Source organism: Globicephala melas, chromosome 7, assembly GCF_963455315.2.
Source record: "Globicephala melas chromosome 7, mGloMel1.2, whole genome shotgun sequence".
Classification (NCBI taxonomy): Eukaryota; Metazoa; Chordata; class Mammalia; order Artiodactyla; family Delphinidae; genus Globicephala; species Globicephala melas.
In genome coordinates, this window is record NC_083320.1 from 6,936,555 (window position 1) to 6,954,490 (window position 17,936).

A 17,936-nucleotide genomic window follows, 5' to 3' on the forward strand; every position below is an offset into this window, starting at 1 on the left:
AAGAGCAGGGGTCACCCTAATGAGCTAGTTCTCTCACCCACTGTCCCCCCTCTCCCATCCTCACGGCAGCCATTACCCATAGAGCTCCTTGCAGAGGAGCGCGGTCAGTTTCTTGAGATGAGGCAGACTGCAGGAGCCCGACTTCACAAAATCAGAGTCCAGGGTGAGCTGAGTGCTTAAATAATCTTGGATAGCTTTCAGATGCTCTTCTGGAAGCCTGAAAAAAAAAAAAAAGGAGAGATAACAGCATGCTTCTTCGGTTCCTAAACGATAGACACCAGCAGTAACAGGCAGAAGAAGAAATCTGAATTCTCAGAGTCTCCAGCTGAGACACCGGCCCCAGGAGAACATTCGCACACCTGGACAGGCTCCCTGGGTCTTACTGAAGGGGTGGAGATCAGGTCAGACAAGAGTAAAGGGCCCCAAGGGAGGCTGCCTCCAAACCCACCCACTGCTTTGATTGGAACAGCTCTTCATTCATTCATTCATTCATTCACTCGCTTAACAAATACGTATGGAGAGCCTGCCCTGAGCTCTATTCTGGGAGCTGGGATACAGCAATAAACACAGTGCACAAAGTCCCTGCTCTTTAGACCTTGTTGGAGCTGATGTCTTAGTAAGGAAGTATAGCGGTAGATTAAGTCTGTAAATAAAAAAGATAATTTTAGTAAACATCATGGCAAAATAAAACAGGGAAAAGTGCTAGAGAGACGTTGGGTGGGAGGGTGCTAGTGTCCTTTGGCGGTCAAGGAGACCTCTCTGAGGCAGTCGCAGAGCTGGGACCTCAGTGACAAGAGGGAGCTAGCTAGCCCTCCAGCTATTGGCAGCGGGATGTCAAGTACAAAGGTCCTGAGGTGGGAATGAGGCCAGCCTCGAGGAACAAAAAGTCTGTGAGGCTGGAGCATAAAGAGTGAAGGAAAGTGTTAGGAGTGGAGGTTGGGAATAATGAACATTAATATATAATAATGAACATTATAGGTGGAAGGAAGTGATACCGGCTGGGGATGGGAAATGTTTATCCTTTGAAAAGGAGACAGAACAGCTTTGAAAATGTACAGAGGACTTGTTTTCCTGCTTCATCAGTTCCTAAAGATCGGATGTGAGGGCTGAGGGATGCTCTAGTCCAGAGATGGCAAACGGCTACAGCTCACAGGCCAACTCCAAGTTCACAGCCAAGGGCCACCTGGAACTCTGTGTCAGGGAGGTTCCCAGTCATCCGAGGCTCCGAGGGGAAGTCTCTGTGCTGAGTGATGGGGCTGGGGGTATGGTATTGGCAGCCTAGGTGCCGGGCCTTCGCACCCCCAGCCCTTGCTCCTGGTCTGGTCCAGTCCCTCTCAATTACTGATGAAGCATATGGGCCCGAGGCAGGACCTGCCCTCGCCTCGCACAGGATGGCCCAGCAGAGGCAGAGCCCGGGCCGCGTCGCGCCAGGGCTGCCCCCGAGGTCTGATCGCACCTCTACATTCTATCACCCAGCAGCATTTCTTCCTGGATAACTTTTGAGCTTTTGTTCCTATAATAATGAACATTATAATTACAGCAAGTATGTCCTGAGCGTAACATACCAGTCACTCTGCTTAGCCCTTTATGCTCTTTTTTCCCCTCGAATCCACAAATCAACGTTATGAGCCAGATATTACTATTATTCCTATTTTACAAACAAGGAAACGGAGGCTCAAGGATGTTGATTTACGTGTGTGAAGAAATTCATACAAGCCTCAAATAGCTTTGCTCCAGCCTTGCAACAAGTTGAAGCTAGAGGTCACAGGGTATTTCCTTCTCTAGGATCCTTGAAAGAATGAAAGGCTGTTGCTCCTGAACAGCAACAGCTGTTCAATGAAAGACCGAAAAGACATAGATTAGCCATTTTGACTTATTTAGCCTGAGAAGTCAGCAACTATTTACGTACCAGTTGTCATAATATTTAAGTTTAATCTATACTTATTCTGAGTCTTGACACCATAAAAAAATCCAGTTTCTGCCTCAGTCTGTTTTGCTGAAAAGGAAAAATCTCTCCTACAGCATGAAGATATGTACTTTAACAATTCTCGTGCCTATTGGCTTTAACTTTGAGACCATCAGTACTTGCTTTAGGAAGCGATATTTGTTAAAATGTTTGTTGTAGAAAAGTGTTGACATAAAGACCTTAAACTCTGTTTATCAGAGAAGGTTGATGTTACTCAGCAGTCTTTTCTTAACTATGACCTAACCGATTAGATCTAATTAACTCGCACAAGAGACTGTGCAGGTTGTCTTATAATTAAGAATAATCTAAAGGCAGTCCTCTGTGTACAAAGCTATTTTACAAGCAACACAGATTAACCTGCAAACACAAGGCAGAAGCTTAGTTTTTCATGACCCAGAAGAGAACTGAGGGCAGGCACTATGGTCCCTCCAATGTGCTCCACCCACACACCTCCATCTCCAAGCAGACGCTTTAGGCAAGTTCCATTGCCATTTGTTAGCTGAGAAGCCACACCAGCTTCCCCTCAGCTGCCCCCACCCCCTCTCAGGAGGCTGCGTGGAGGCTTGGCTGGACACCTTGTCCTGCCCCACTGGGCCCTGAGTCCCTAGAGAAGACCTGTCCCTAGAGAGGAGGGACTGACAAGGAGATGTAGCCAACAGACCGCGTGGGAGAGTCAGGAGGTGATGGGCGGCAGTGGCACCATTGAACATCCTTGCCTATTTCCTCAAGGACTGCCCTGCATTTAACACCTAAACCTGGAAAGAAATAGAATCTCAAGGAAACTAAACAACGGGCTCTGCCTGAACTATTTTAATAAGCATTTGTTATATGGATACATACATCAGGATAATCATGGTAATGGCCCAACATATTCAAAGCACTGGATAGTAAGCTTCTGGAGAAATAGCACAAGGAATTCCAGAAGCGTGCAGAGAATATAACCCGGCGGGCCCGGAGAAAAATTAGAGGAAATGTCAAGGTGGAAGTATAGAAACACCAGATATCTTAGCAACCGGTGGCTGTGTGTACCTTCAGGCCTTTGCTTTGTATTTGGCTAAATCAGATGGTAGGTGAGCAGCCCTGGCTGTCTCAAATTAATCTTTCAAGCTGGAGATGTTGCATTAGCCCTGCCAATAGGATATTCTTTGGAGGGCCTTTATCTCATGAAGAAACAAAAAAATGTTTTTCAATTTTTAACACATGGAGATGGCTGTGTACTAATTAATTCATTCAACACAGATCTAGGGAGTGCCGACTCCGTGCCAGGTGACATGCTGGGTGCTGGGGACACAGTTCCCCTCACGGAGCGTCCTCCCTGTGGAAGCCATCCCCTGGCCTGTGTTAAAGTCAGGGCCTCTGATTTGCAAAATAACCAACGCCCCTCCCAGCCATACCTCCACCTCCCATCATCCAGCCTGGGCCTGCTGAGGGAGGCGAAGGGGCTGCAGGACCTCATCAACATGGACTAGTCTGGTACCACATACGGGGCCAGATCCTGAGAGCCCTGGATCAGGGCAGGTGAAACAAAGTGTTAAAAGGATTGCACCTCACTCCTTCCACCACAAAGAAAGGAGTGGCACGCGGTGTAGACCTCACAGTCTACACCACACATGGAACGGTTGCTCTGACCCATTTCCCGGTGACACGGAAGTTGGCCTCCTTTGCATGGGGCCCAGAGCAGGTCCAGGCTGCAGTGCAGGCAGCTCCTCCACTGGGACCATCTGAGTCAGTGGACCGCATGGCGGGAGGAGTCTTTGGGACAGGAAAAGATGCCATGTGAGTTCCCAGCAAGCCCCAGCATAGGCCCCTGAAGCCTGGGGCAGGGCCATGCCGTCTGCAGCAGAGAGCCATCCATCCTTCCAGAACCAGCCCCTGACATGCCACAGGGCCTGGTAGACATGGAGCCCCTGAGCAGGGCCATCCAGTGCCCGCGCAGCCAGAGCTGCCCCGCGAGCTGGGCTCCCTCAGACCCACCGTCGGGAGGCCGGTGGGCTCAACAGCAACCTGTCCTAGTGTGGAAGCGGCATCTCCAGGAGACAGCACGGGGTGAGCTACCTGGGTGTCGTGGGGCCTGCCAGGTGGGGACTCACCCACTGGTGTCCATGGTCTGCAGGCGCTGGAACAACGTCTCTGAGAGGCTTGGCCGGCTGACCTCCGCGGCTCGAGGATTATCGTTGGAAACAGGGACCTCCTTGGCCTCGCATGGCCCGGCAGATAAATGGATGTTTCTGGGTGGCAGCTCGGGGGGAGACAGGACGCCTTCTACCCAAGACAAGAGCAGGAGTGCCGTCTGGGCTGACCGCTCCCTCCCTCAGGATCACCGCCTGCGGAGAGGGGCACGTGGCCCACCCTCTCCGCCCTCTGTGCGGTGATCCTGTCCACCCGCCACGTGGGGTCCAGGCCACTGTGCCCAGCTACAGACCTGTCTGTGCCCGCACTGTCCCTTCCTGGCCCCGCTCCCTTGCCAGCTGACTCCTGGGCTAGACAGGGAGCCTGCCAAGGGCAGGGACCTGGTCTTGGTGGTCTCTGCCCCAGGGCCCAACACAGAGTTTGTCCCCTTGAGGAGCTCTGCAAACACCTGCTGGGGTCCGATGGCCACGCCGGACAGGGCTGCTGGCCGCGGACGGCTGGAGACAGCAGCCCCAGAGGCTCAGCAGGACGGCCGGCTTCGGGGCAGAGCAGGGGCCCTGGACCAGCAGAGGTTGGGCTCCCGTCATGGGAGGAGCTGGGCCGGGGAGCAGGCAGGTCCAGCCACACTGCCCCTCTCTCTCCCACCCTGGCCCCCTTTTCTTTGCCCTTTCTTTCCAGCCTCTGTCCTTCTTTCTCTCTCCCTCCAGACCCCCAGAGACAATGAAAGGAAGTAAGGGGCTCCCTCCACCCAGGGAACTGAGATATGAAACAAATGACTTGGACTTGGCCTGGGAGATGGGACTCCCACCTGTTCACCTTGAAAGCTTCCATCCTGCACGTACCACAAATGGGTGAGGGTCCTGAGCCCCTGGGGTCTGCAACCTCCTGTCCGAGCGTCTTTTCACACGGCGTGGCTGCCCCACGGCTCTGGACACAGAGGTGCCCGGGGACGTTCTCTTTAAAGGATGAGCCGTTCCTTCACTTCCTCACCTGGCTTGGGGTTCTTTCAAGGGTTATGATCCCGTTTTGAGCCCCATGGGGACTGGCATCACCTTGAGAAGACCTGAGCCAAATCCGACCCCTTGGACTGGGGGTGGGAGACGCCTGGGTTCAAGCAGACAGTGGGTCTTTTTTGGGAAGGGAAGCCAGCCGTCCTGAGATTGTGCTTCTCTTTCCGGATCTTTTGGGGGGTCTTTTTCTAGTGTTGGGGTCTTTCTTTAGACGGCCGTGCCCGGAGGGACAGAAAAGCTGGCGTGGGGGGTGAGAGGGAAGTGCAGAGGGCATTTCTGCATGATGGCTTCTCGGTGTCGAGGCCGAGCCTGGGCTCCTGGGGGCAGCTGGGGGACGCACGGCCCGGGCACAGCACTGGCGAGTGACCCTGGACTCACACGTGGACATGTCGGCTCTGCCTATTTCACAGCTGAGGGCGCCTTTTACTGGGCCAGGGAGGCGACGAGGGACACGGCTGCCTGGGTCCCCTTCACCTCTGCAGACCTGCGCTCCGTTTGAAACACTCTGCCTAGCCCTCGTCTCCTCCAGGAACTGGACTTTACTCTCAGAGGAGGCTGCCGATGAGCTGTGCAATCGCTCACGGTGGGTCTCCAGGCAGGTGGGAGGAAGGGTGGCTCACGGAGGTGGTTGCAAGGACGCCCAGCACGTGGCGGGCAGCAGCCAGGGATGGGCGGAGTCAGGCCAGGGACCCCACACCTCTGGTCTAATCTGTCCTTCAGGGGAGACGCCGGGGGTCTCGGTTCCAAGCCCTGGGACTTAGGAGGAGCCCTGACCAGTTGAGAGGTTCAGTTATGTATGTCAGGGCTTTCTTTCAGGACATGAACTTTTGAGGGGAAGAGAAGGGGAGCTCCCGGCTGCACTGCCTCTCTCTGCCCGACGCTCGCTCTATTAGTCTGTTCCTCCCCTGTTTAAACAGTAGGACTGACTCTCACATACCTTTTAGGGGCTGTACTTTATTTTCTTTTAATGATGATATAAAGCAACATCCTTTCTCATCCTTCCAGCTTGGTGCAACAATCTCCTTCCTCATTCTCTTCACAGCAAAATTCAGCTAATTATTTCGACAATGATTTTAGCTGCATTTATTGTGTGCTTACTATGTACTAGGCGCTGGGATCTACACTGACTCCTCTGATGACACCCTGAGAGGCAGATATTATTTTTCGTGTCTCTTTAAGAGAGGTCTGTGGTTTAGAGAGGTTAAGTAATTCACCTACGGTCACACAGCTGAGAATATGGGGTGCAGGAAGTTTGACCCAGGTCTGTCTGAACCCAGAGCCTGTGTTCCTAATTGGTCTTTAACCACCATGTCACCCCCCTGATAACCGGACCCACCCAATCTACAAGCACTTGAAGTGAGAGAAACACCCCAGAACTTCACTGTGGGACTCAGATGGCAGGCGGGGTCCCGGAGGCACCTTCCCTTCCGTCCCTTCCTACCTGTCTCCTCCTCTGGCTCGTCGCAGGCGTCGTCCTCCTCCAGGGGCACAGGATACTGCAGGTGGGTTACCAGGCCCATGTTTTCCTTCTTGTAAAACTCGATAAGCTGGTCCAGCTTGGTGAAGAACCTCACGGGGACGCCTTCGGATGCCTGAGGACAAATCCCAAGCAGAAGCACATTGAACAGGTTGGAACATCACCCAACCCCAAAGGCCACCTGCAGCAGAGACCAGCGAGGCCGAGAGTGACCACAGTCCACCAGAAGCCCTGGGCTCCTACGCAGGGCCTGCCTGCGACGCCCACACCCTCACAGCCCCTAAGAGCCGCTCTGCAAAAGGCACAGATAGGACAGTTTTAAAGACTTTTTTCTTTCAGTTTAAAAAAAACTTTTATTTTTAAAAGTATTATGTTGCCAAGTCACGCATTTTCATTATGGAAAGCAATTTAAACACAGAATTAAAAAAAAAACAAAAGAAGTCACCTGTAGTCCCACAACTCCAAGAGACCTATTTTTAATAGTTTAGAATATTTTTTCTAGACCTCTTGTGTGTATGTTTGTGTGTGTTCGGTGGGGGGAGTTATTACCCCACCCCCAAGATCATTTATTTTTAAACTCGGGGAAAATCTATTATAGCAATTGTTTTGCTTTTATTTTTATATTTTTCATTTGATATAATTCTGTTTTGTCAAAACTCAGAAAATGGTTGAGGCTGCACGAAAATCTTCCCTGATTTGTATCTCTGTTGTTGATGACAGAAGAGCAGGAGGGTAATTCTACTGGACTGTTCAAATGCCCTGGGGCCAGGTCTCCTTATCGCCTGCTGGCTCCAGCAGGAAACTCAAGTTCGTCCCTCGGCAGCCAGCCCCGCCCACTGAGGCCCTGCCCCTGCTGAAGCCCTGCCCACATGAAGGCCCCACCTCTGTGATTCCCCCTGGTGGGCTATCAGGCAGCAGGGTAGGATGGGAGAACTGCAAGCAGGAGGCTTAGGGTCTCATCATTGCTGTACCCTACTGCTCCTAACCCAACATGTCCCAACATCCCGTCCATCCTCCCTGTCCAGTCCCCTGCCCCACACCTCCTTGGTGTTCCATCTCAAGGTACGGCACCATTGTCTCCCCACTGGCCCAGTCAGAAACCCAGAGGACTTCTCCCTCCCCCGGCACAGATGGCAAAACTGGACAGTGTAAGGCCGGTGTTCCTCATCCAGCCAAGAAGATGCTGAGCGAGGTTGCAGCCCCAGGTGGAGGAGAATGATGTAGTCGGGCTTTAGGGAAGCGCAGTGAGCCGGCGGCAGCTGGACATCAGGCTGCTGGTGGGTACAGGGATGAGCCCCAAAGAGGCTCCCCCTCTGGGTGGGGCTTCCCAGGCCTTGAAGGAGCAGAGCGCCCCCCACGTCCTATCACTAAGTGCCTATGAGTCACCCCCATTATCATAGTAGCTAACAGGTCAATGACATTCATGTGATTTAGAAATGAGTTGAGGAGGGGCTGTCTTTGGAGTTGGAGGTCAGGGGCCCAACTGCTCCTCCGGGGGCTGCCTGCTGCTGGGACCCATCGCCCATGGGAAAGGAGAATAGGGAAATAGGGTGCACGTTGGAAAGCCCACCCAGGTCGGTGGGGTCTGGGCTGAGCGAGGCTGGATCGTCTTGACTCGCCCACCTTCAAGTCAGGTGCCTATTGTTCCGGCACGGTTGGCACTGACGTGGGAGTCATCAGGGCCACAGGTAAGTGGGGTTGGGAGAGCAGACAAGGCAGGACGACCCAGACCGGGACAGATGCAGACATCTGGGAATGGACCAGGACTCAGACCTGTCCCTGAGCCCAGTTCCTGGTGGTAACCCCAAGTAGCGGTGAGGATGCGTTTGCCTTCAGAGACTCCACCGCCTTCAGAGACTCCGTCTCTCCGTCACTCACCTTCACTCAGGCTCCACACTTGCCTCTCTGCCTCCCCTCGTCTCTCTCTCCCCACACGTATTTGTGTGGGGGATGCAATGCATGCGTGTATAAATCTGTACGTGAGGGCACGTCTCTGTTTGAGCGTGTGGCTCAAGCTATTCAGTAAATTAGTAGCGTTTAACAAAAGGCCGGGCCTTCTAAAAAGTAACTGAAATAGGTTGAAAACCCAAAGTGAGCGGAATAACAAAAATAATTTGACACGACACAAGGTCGATGAACTCGATTCAGTTAAAGCAGTCGTGACAAGTGTCATTCTGTCAAAAGAATTTACAGCTAATGGATGACAAGCCATTAGGCGTATGGATAAAGGATGTGAAAGTATCAAAGAAAGTCAAAGTCAAACGACTCGTGTGTGAGTCTGGAAAAGGGTTCTCAGCTGGAGGATGTCTGGGGAATGTGCGTTTGAGAGAGCACACGAGCTATGGCACTTTAGATGCACCAGTGCTGAGACACTATTACTTTATGTACTGCTAGAAGCTAAAGCATAAACCAAGATACCCCATGAAGCTGCGGGTACAACTGATTTCGGAGATGTTAATATGACAAAATAAACACCTTAGAATTGATGAACTATGCTGGGGTACTGAGCGTGCGGAAGAACAGAACACTCTAAAATTCATCTGAACACTATGGATCCAGTGAGGGAGGAGGTGGGCGGGTGCTGAGCGCTGAGACAGAGCTGCTGGGACACTGCGTGTGCTTGGACTGGTCACAGAGGCCAGGGAGCCAGGGCCTGGTGAACGACCGCTGCTGGCTGCCCAGGTGGCCCAGGTTCCCAGGAAGGTAGAGAATGAGGGTTGAGTCCAATTCCAGCCCCACTCATGGGGGTGAGGAGTGCAATCTGGACAGGTGGGTCGGAAGCTCCGTATGCCTAGGAAGGAGCAGCCCCGCCACGGCCTTCTCACTCCTGAGCTGGGCCGAGAAAGGCCCTCTGTCAGGCAGGATGGCCAAGTCAAAGCCAGGAGTGGGAGTCGGGGTTTCCAAGTGGACAGTGCCTTGACCAGGGCCAGCAGGAGGACTGGGGCCCCGTGGGGATGGGGGCCTGGTCAAGTGTGATTCCGCCTGCCCATGCAGCCCATAGCCAGGGGCCAGATCTGCTTACTGTCGTGTCCCCAGATGGTGCCAAAGGGCCTGGCCGTCGTGGGATGCTCAGCAATTAGTGCTTGCATGGACTTGCAGGATTAGGGTCAGGATGAGTCAGGGGGAGAGATGGTCAGAGAGGACCCTATGTGGGCCTGGGACTGGGGACACAGAGCAATGGCTGGGGGGAGGATAGGTAGCAGGGGAGCATCCCCTTCCTTCATCCTCAATCTGATCTGCCAAAGGTGATGCCTTTCCAACACCTTAAAATGTAAAATGTCTGGGCTTCCCTGGTGGTGCAGTGGTTGAGAGTCCGCCTGCCGAAGCGGGGGACACAGGTTCGTGCCCCGGTCGGGGAGGATCCCACATGCCGCGGAGCGGCTAGGCTCGTGAGCCATGGCCGCTGAGCCTGCGTGTCCGGAGCCTGTGCTCCGCAGTGGGAGAGGCCACAACAGTGAGAGGCCCGCGTACGGCAAAAAAAAAGAAAAAAAAGTAAAATGTCTGACTACAAGGTTGTCATGTGTATCAGTCAGGTCCAGGCAGGAAGCAGATGCCACATTCGCCTGGGGGGATTTCAGAAGGACTTAGTGGACAGGGTGTAGGAATACACCTGCGAAGTAGGGGAGCAGTTTCCCTCCTGATCCAAGCATAAGGGGGGCAGATGCAGGACCCAGAGACGGCTGCCAGGCCGGGGCTGAGGCCTTCCGCGAAGCCAGCCCCATAGGGAGGAAGCAGGGGTGGTCCCCCACCCTCCCACCATGCAGCTGTGCCTCCCATCCTCCAAACGCCACCGGAAGCCAGGGGATTTGGAGGGGGTCTGGGCTCGAACGTGAGACACACAGCACAGAAGCAGCCCACGGAGCCCACGGTGACAAGACGCCCAGGGAAGCTGTGGGAAAGTAAGGCTTGCGTGTCCTGCAGGCAAGGGCAGCCCTCACCCCAGGAGGGGGACCGGCCATGCTTCTGGGGCAGGGGGCTGCCCTGGATCCTTAACGGCCACCAGATTTCAATTCCTCATTCCACAGCCGCTGCCCTTCTGAAGAGATTCACCAAGTCATTCTGAAACAGAGAAGGAAACCCTGAAGCCCCACGCTAGCCGTTTGCTGCAGACAGCGGCCCTCACAGTTACAGATGCCCCCCAGGGTGGTGTCCCTAGGGGAGTGATGGGATTTCTGCTCTGCGGCAACTCTCCCACCACCAGGAACAAACTTCTTCTCTCTGTGGCAGATCCCCAGCGCACAGAGCAGAAGCTTGATCTGAAAAACACAGAGCAGCGATTCCTGCGTTCAGTCGGCTCTGAACTTACGACGTGCGGGGCAAAGAGCAGACGTCCCTCATGGTTTGTGGGATCGACTGAATGGACATGAATTTATGTTCATCACCAAAAGCGATGCAGGAAAAAAAACGTGGTTAGTTCAGATCGTGAAACAAGATACCTAACTCTTCTCTTGCCTCCTCTTGCCAGGTCTATGGAAATTTCCAGGTGACTTCCAGCAAGATCATTTCAGGGAGTCCCTGCAGACAGCGCCTTGCCAAGCCCAGCCGTGCCTGCCTCCCCACAAGCTTATAAGTTTTCGAAGGAAGGCGACCCTGCTAGGTTCAGCCTCACGTAGTCCCCCAGGTGCCTTGCGCGGCTAGTGACAGGCCTTACCCCTGTTTTGAGACATGTGTGCAGTGCCTAAAAGGGACTTCACAGTTGAAAGGCTGTAGCTTCCCACCCTGCGATGTGCGCTGCTGAACTGGACTCTGCAGGGAGAGACCCCTTCACTCTACGGCTTGGCCCCTGTGCTCGTCCAGGTACAGTACTCCTGGGAAAGTGCGGACCAAGGGGACAGGGCTGCCCCCCGCCAAGGCCCTAGACCACTAGGGTCTTTAAAACAAAGGACAGCTGATGTCCAGACTGTTGGAAGCTCAGGGCTGCGGCCTCTGAGAAATGTGGTGTTTCCAGAACTAGTTCCTGGGCTCTGACTTTCAGACACCCTCCGGGGGAAGGCGGAGCACCCCACAGGCCGAACTTTCCCAGAGGGTAATTTTAACTTCAGTGCTGTCTGCTGTCACTAAATGGGGAACTGAAAGAAGGCGAGGCCCCTGGGAGGAAGCCAGCAAGGGGGCTCCAGGAAGACGCTGCTGCCCGGCACCTTCTCCTCAGGCTCTGCCAGGCTTCGTTTTAAAACGAAAAGTATATACAAGCATTGTGGAAATTTTACCAATAATGGGAAAGTGTGCAGAAGTGGTGGTGGGGCAGTGTGCTTATTATCCCAACTCTAGCAAAGCGTTTCTTTCAAGTCGGTGGGAAAGTCACTAGAAAGATCTGAAGCAGGGAGACAATACCATTTGTCTGCTGTGACGAGAATGGCGGGGTGGGAGGCGCTGGTGTCATTACTGTTTCTGTTTTCCCAGTGGGGAGACCCTGGGCCCGTGGAGGCTGGAAGGGTGTCGGAGGCCTCAGAGGCAGTGGCGGGCTTCAGCCCAAGCCCAGGAGTCCCCAGCCCTGGGGCTCCCACACGTCCAGAGGCAGCTGCACTGATGGAGCAGAGCGAGGGGTAATGTGGAACTTGGCTGTCCAGGCCCAATCCCCGCCCCCAGCAGCATTTCCTCGACTCAGACATCAGCTCAGCAGGGGCAGGACTCCCCGCCCAGGCCTGGCCACCTCGCACGGTCTGGAAGCTACCTCCTCCCGCCCTGCCTCTGCCCTCCCGCACCTCTGCCAGCCCCTGAGCTGCTTTCCTTGGTCTTTCTTCTGCCCTCAAGCCTGGTCTGAACCTTTAAGCACCTCCTCTCCCCCAAACCTCTTCCTAAGAATCACAGACTCCAACGTGGCTGATGTCGCTGCCATTTGATGAGATGGGAAAGCAGGGTGCGCAGGCAGGTTGGGGAAGAGCCCTGGAGAAAAGCTTCAGATCCAGAAATCCCTCTTCAGCCATATGACCTGGAATGGACCCCAGGATGTGTCTCCTTAAAATCCGATCAGCTCTTCCTTTTTCCCTTCCCTTCTCCTTTTTCCTTTAAGACACGTATCATTTTTCTTTCTTTCCTTGCACTTCCTTTGAAGTGGCCAGAGCCAGTGGGGCTTTGGGGCTGGGGCCAAGGAAGTGGTCGGGGGCAGAGGAAGTAGCTGGGGCAGGGAAGTGATCGGAGCCTTAGAAGCCGGCCTGGCCAGAGGCCCAGGGGCAGCAGAGCAGGAAACGAGCAAATGAAATATATGGAGAAACGGGGGCGGATCTCTCACTGCCAGAGAAGGGAGTTAGGTTAGAATGAACTCTGTCTGTAGTGTTCAGCTGGAAGGGGAAGCTTCATTGTGAACTCAGGGTTTTTTACTATATACAGGTAAATACTGATGCAGGTGTGAGTGCGTGTGTGTGTCCACACACATCTCCCGGCCCTGTCTTCTGAGAGGATCCAGAAGCAACAACATCCCAGTGGCCATGAACCCACCTAAATACCACCCTCCAACAAAAAGAACCAGACTCCTTGGAGAGAGGGCCGGGCTGAATCTAGGGCTGGGGCAGGAAAGGTATATGTGGGCCTGGAACATCTGTTGCCCCAGAAAGTAAGGAAATGTTCACAAAATGATGAAGATTTGTCAAAAGGGTACAGGAGTCAGGAGACAACTGAAGGGACAGTTGAAAGGACCATCTGGCACAATTTGAGCATCAAAATGAATAATAAAAATAATTATAATTCATTGAATAAAATAAGAATTCATGAGTCTATACCCATATAAATAAATGAGAAGGGAAAGCTCTTTCTCACATTAGATGTCAATCAGTAACTGTCACAGGAATGATGGAAATAGTCACCGTTTGGCAACCTTCATAGTAATAGCTGATTCAGGAAAGAACCAACAGATGCCAAAGACACTAAAACTAGCGGGTGAGCATCTGAGGAGGAACAGGCCCTCTCGATCGCCTCAAAGTGTCTTCCCACAAAAGAGTTAATCATTTTAAAGGGGAAAAGAGTAACTTTACAATGAGAAAACCTGGCAGACCCCACCTTAACCAAGTGGCAAAGTTAACTTTACCAGTAATGGGACAAAGTGACATGGTGCCTTCCTGGGATGGGTACACAGAGGACACAGCAGCGCTTCTGTGATGCACCCACCAAAATGCAGCACCTGGACTCAGTTGCATGGAAACATCAAAAACCCCACACTGAGGGACAGTCTGCAACATTACTAGCCTATTCTCTGCAAAAATGCCAAGGTCATGAAAGACAAGGAACTGTGTCTCTAATGGGCACTAAATGGATGTGATAATTACATGCAACATGTGATCCTGGATTGAACTTTGGTCCAGAGGGGACGGTATAAATAAATAAATATTTGTTTACATATGAGTTTTACATATATTATATATAAGTATATATATATATCTTATATACTTGTAAATATGTAAAATATATGAAAAACATATATAAACAAATATTTATTTTTAATATAAATATTTAAATAATATCTACATATTGCTATAAGGGGCATTATTAAGACAACTAGGGAAATTTGAATGGGGTCTGAAGATTAGATAATAGTATTTTATCTAGGTTAATTTCCTGATTTTGATGGTTGAACTGAGGTTATGTAAGAGAGAGTATTATCATTTAGGGAAAACACACTGAAATATTTAGGAATAATGGGGCATTGTCAGCAACTTATGCTCCAATAATTAAAAAAATAATAATAATATGAGACCAAGAGAATGAGAAACTTATTATGCTAAAATGTTGATTGGGGAAAGTGAATGAAGGGAATACAGGAACTTTTTGTACTGTTCTTGAAATATTTCTGTAAGTCTGAAGTTATTTTTAAAATAAAAAGTGAAGGAGACAATCAGGGTGGAAATGATCTATATCTTAAACACGAGAGTGGTTATATCCAATAACTCTTTTGAGCTATACACTATAATAAAAAGTTTTTTTAAAAAAAATTAGTTTGTGTAACCTAGCTCATTAAATTAATATGCACACAAGAACACACACACAGGAACAGGGTTCAAGATGGCGGAGTAGAAGGACGTGTGCTCACTCCTTCTTGCGAGAGCACCGGAATCACAACTGACTGCTGAACAACCATTGACAGGAAGACACTGGAACTCACCAAAAATGATACCCCACATCCAAAGACAAAGGAGAAGCCACAATGGGATGATAGGAGGGGCGCAATCACAATAAAATCAAATCCCATAACTGCTGGGTGGGTGACTCACAAACTGGAGAACACTTATACCACAGAAGTCCACCCACTGGAGTGAAGGTTCTGAGCCCCACGTCAGGCATCCCAACCTGGGGGTCCGGCAACGGGAGGAGGAATTCCCAGAGAATCAGACTTTGAAGTCTAGTGGGATTTGATTGCAGGACTTTGACAGCACTGGGGAAAACAAAGACCCCACTCTTGGAGGACACACACAAACTAGTGTGTGCATCAGGACCCAGGGGGAAGGAGCAGTGACCCCAGGAGAGACTGAACCAGACCTATCTGCTAGTGTTGGAGGGCCTCCTGCAGAGGCAGGGGGCGGCTGCAGTTCATTGCAGGGACAAAGACATTGGCAGCAGAAGTTCTGGGAAGTACTCCTTGGCATGTGCCCTCCTGGAGTCTGCCATTAGCCCCACCAAAGAGCCTGTAGGTTCCAGTGCTGGGTCGCCTCAGGCCAAACAACCAACAGGGAGGGAACTCAGCCTCACCCATCAGCAGACAAGTGGATTAACGTTTTACTGAGCTCTTCCCACCAGAGCAACATCCAGCTCTACCCACAACCAGTTCCTCCCATCAGGGAGCTTGCAGAAGCCTCTTAGACAGCCTCATCCACCAGAGGGCAGACAGCAGAAGCAAGAAGAACTACAATCCTGCAGCCTGTGGAACAAAAACCACATTCACAGAAAGATAGACAAGATGAAAAGGCAGAGGACTATGTACCAGATGAAGGAACAAGATAAAACCCCAGAAAAACAGCTAAATGAAGTGAAGATAGGCAACCTTCCAGAAAAAGAATTCAGAATAATGATAGTGAAGATGATCCAGGACCTCGGAAAAAGAATGAAGGCAAAGATCGAGAAGATGCAAGAAATGTTTAACAAAGACCTAGAAGAATTAAAGAACAAACAAGCAGAGATGAACAATACAACAACTGAAATGAAAAATACACTGGAAGGAATCAACAGCAGAATAACTGAGGCAGAAGAACGGATAAGTAACCTGGAAGACAGAATGGTGGAACTCACTGGCGCAGAACAGAATAATGAAAAGAAATGAAGACAGTCTAAAAGACCACTGGGACAACATTGGGCATACCAACATTCGCATTAGAGGGGTCCCAGAAGGGGAAGAGAGAAAGAAAGGACCGGAGAAAATATTTGAAGAGATTATAGTCGAAAACTTCCCCAACATGGGAAAGGAAACAGCCACCCAAGTCCAGGAAACGCAGAGAGTCCCAGGCAGGATAAAACCAAGGAGAAACACATCGAGACACATAGTAATCAAATGGACAAAAATTAAAGACAAAGAAAAATTATTAACAGCAACAAGGGAAAAACGACAAATAACATACAAAGGAACTTCCATAAGGTTAACAGCAGATTTCTCAGCAGAAACTCTAAAAGCCAGAAGGGAGTGGCACGATATATTTAAAGTGATGAAAGGGAAGAACCTACAACCAAGATTACTCTACCCGGCAAGGATCTCTTTCAGATTCGATGGAGAAATCAACAGCTTTACAGACAAGCAAAAGCTAAGAGAATTTAGTACCACCAAACCAGCTCTACAACAAATGCTAAAGGAACTTCTCTAAGTGGGAAACAGAAGAGAAGAAAAGGACCTACAAAAACAAACCCAAAACAGTTAAGAAAATGGTAATAGGAACATACATATCAATAATTCCCTTAAATGTGAATGGAGTAAATGCTACAACCAAAAGACACAGGCTTGCTAAATGGATACAAAAACAAGATCCATCTATATGCTGTATACAAGAGACCCACTTCAGACCTAGGGACACATACAGACTGAAAGTGAGGGGATGGAAGAAGATTTTCCATGCAAATAGAAATCAAAAGAAAGCTGGAGTAGCAATACTCATATCAGATAAAATAGACTTTAAAACAAAGAATGTTATGAGAGACAAGGAAGGATACTACATGATGGTCAAGGGATCAATCCAAAAAGAAGATATAAGAATTATAAATATATATGCACCCAACATAGGAGCACCTCAATACATAAGGCAAATGCTAACAGCTATAAAAGAGGAAATTGACAGTAACACAATAATAGTGAGGGACTTTAACACCTCATTTACACCAATGGACAGATCATCCAGACAGAAAATTAATAAGGAAACACAAAGCTTTAAATGACACAATAGACGAGATAGATTTAATTGATATTTATAGGACATTCCACCCAAAAACAGCAGATTACACTTTCTTCTCAAGTGCACACAGAACATTCTCCAGGATAGATCACATCTTGTGTCACAACTCAAACCTCGGTAAATTTAAGAAAATTGAAATCATATCAAGCATCTTTTCTGACCACAACGTTATGAGATTAGAAATGAATTATAGGGAAAAAAACGTATAAAACACAAACCAAGGAGGCTAAACAATATGTTTAGAAATCACTGAAGAAATCAAAGAGGAAATCAAAAAATGCCTAGAAACAGACGACAAAAACACGATGGTCCATAACCTATGGGATGCAGAAAAAGCAGTTCTAAGAGGGAAGTTTATAGCAATACAAGCCTGCCTCAAGAAACAAGAAAAATCTCAAATAAACAATCTAACCTTCACCTAAAGGAACTAGAGAAAGAAGAACAAACAAAATCCAAAGTTAGGAGAAGGAAAGAAATCATAAAGATCAGAGCGGAAATAAATGAAACAGAAACAAAGAAAACAATAGCAAAGATCAATAAAACTAGAAGCTGGTTCTTTGAGAAGATAAAAGAAATTGATAAACCTTTAGTCAGACTCATCAAGAAAAAAAGAAGGAGAAAACTCAAATCAACATAATTAGAAATGAAAAAGGAGAAGTTACAATGTACACTGCAGAAATACAAAGCATCCTGAGAGACTACTACAAGCAACTCTATGCCAATAAAATGGACAACATGGAAGAAATGGACAAACTCTTAGAAAGGTATAACCTTCCAAGACTGAACCAGGAAGAAATTGAAAATATGAACAGAGCAATCACAAGTAATGAAATTGAAACGGTGGTTTAAAATCTTCCAACAAAGAAAAGGACCGGATGGCTTCACAGGTGAATTTTATCAAACATTTAGAGAAGAGCTAACACACATCCTTCTCAAACTCTTCCAAAAAATTGTAGAGGCAGGAATACTCCCAAACTCATTCTACGAGACCA

At 49.7% G+C, this 17,936-nt stretch overlaps 1 protein-coding gene across 3 annotated transcripts in view; it reads right to left on the reverse strand.

Annotated features, from left to right (window-relative positions):
- Positions 1-17,936, reverse strand: part of INPP5D (inositol polyphosphate-5-phosphatase D) — a 132,005-nt gene that overhangs the window by 61,895 nt on the left and 52,174 nt on the right. For all 3 annotated transcript variants that reach the window (XM_060301729.2, XM_030870671.2, XM_060301728.2), the window contains exons 3-5: positions 6,548-6,698; positions 4,057-4,228; positions 77-217 (exon numbers count right to left, since the gene is read on the reverse strand). In XM_060301729.2, coding sequence (XP_060157712.1) covers positions 77-217; positions 4,057-4,228; positions 6,548-6,626 — 392 coding nt within the window. In that variant the 5' untranslated portion in view covers positions 6,627-6,698. The remainder of the gene's footprint in view (positions 1-76; positions 218-4,056; positions 4,229-6,547; positions 6,699-17,936) is intronic.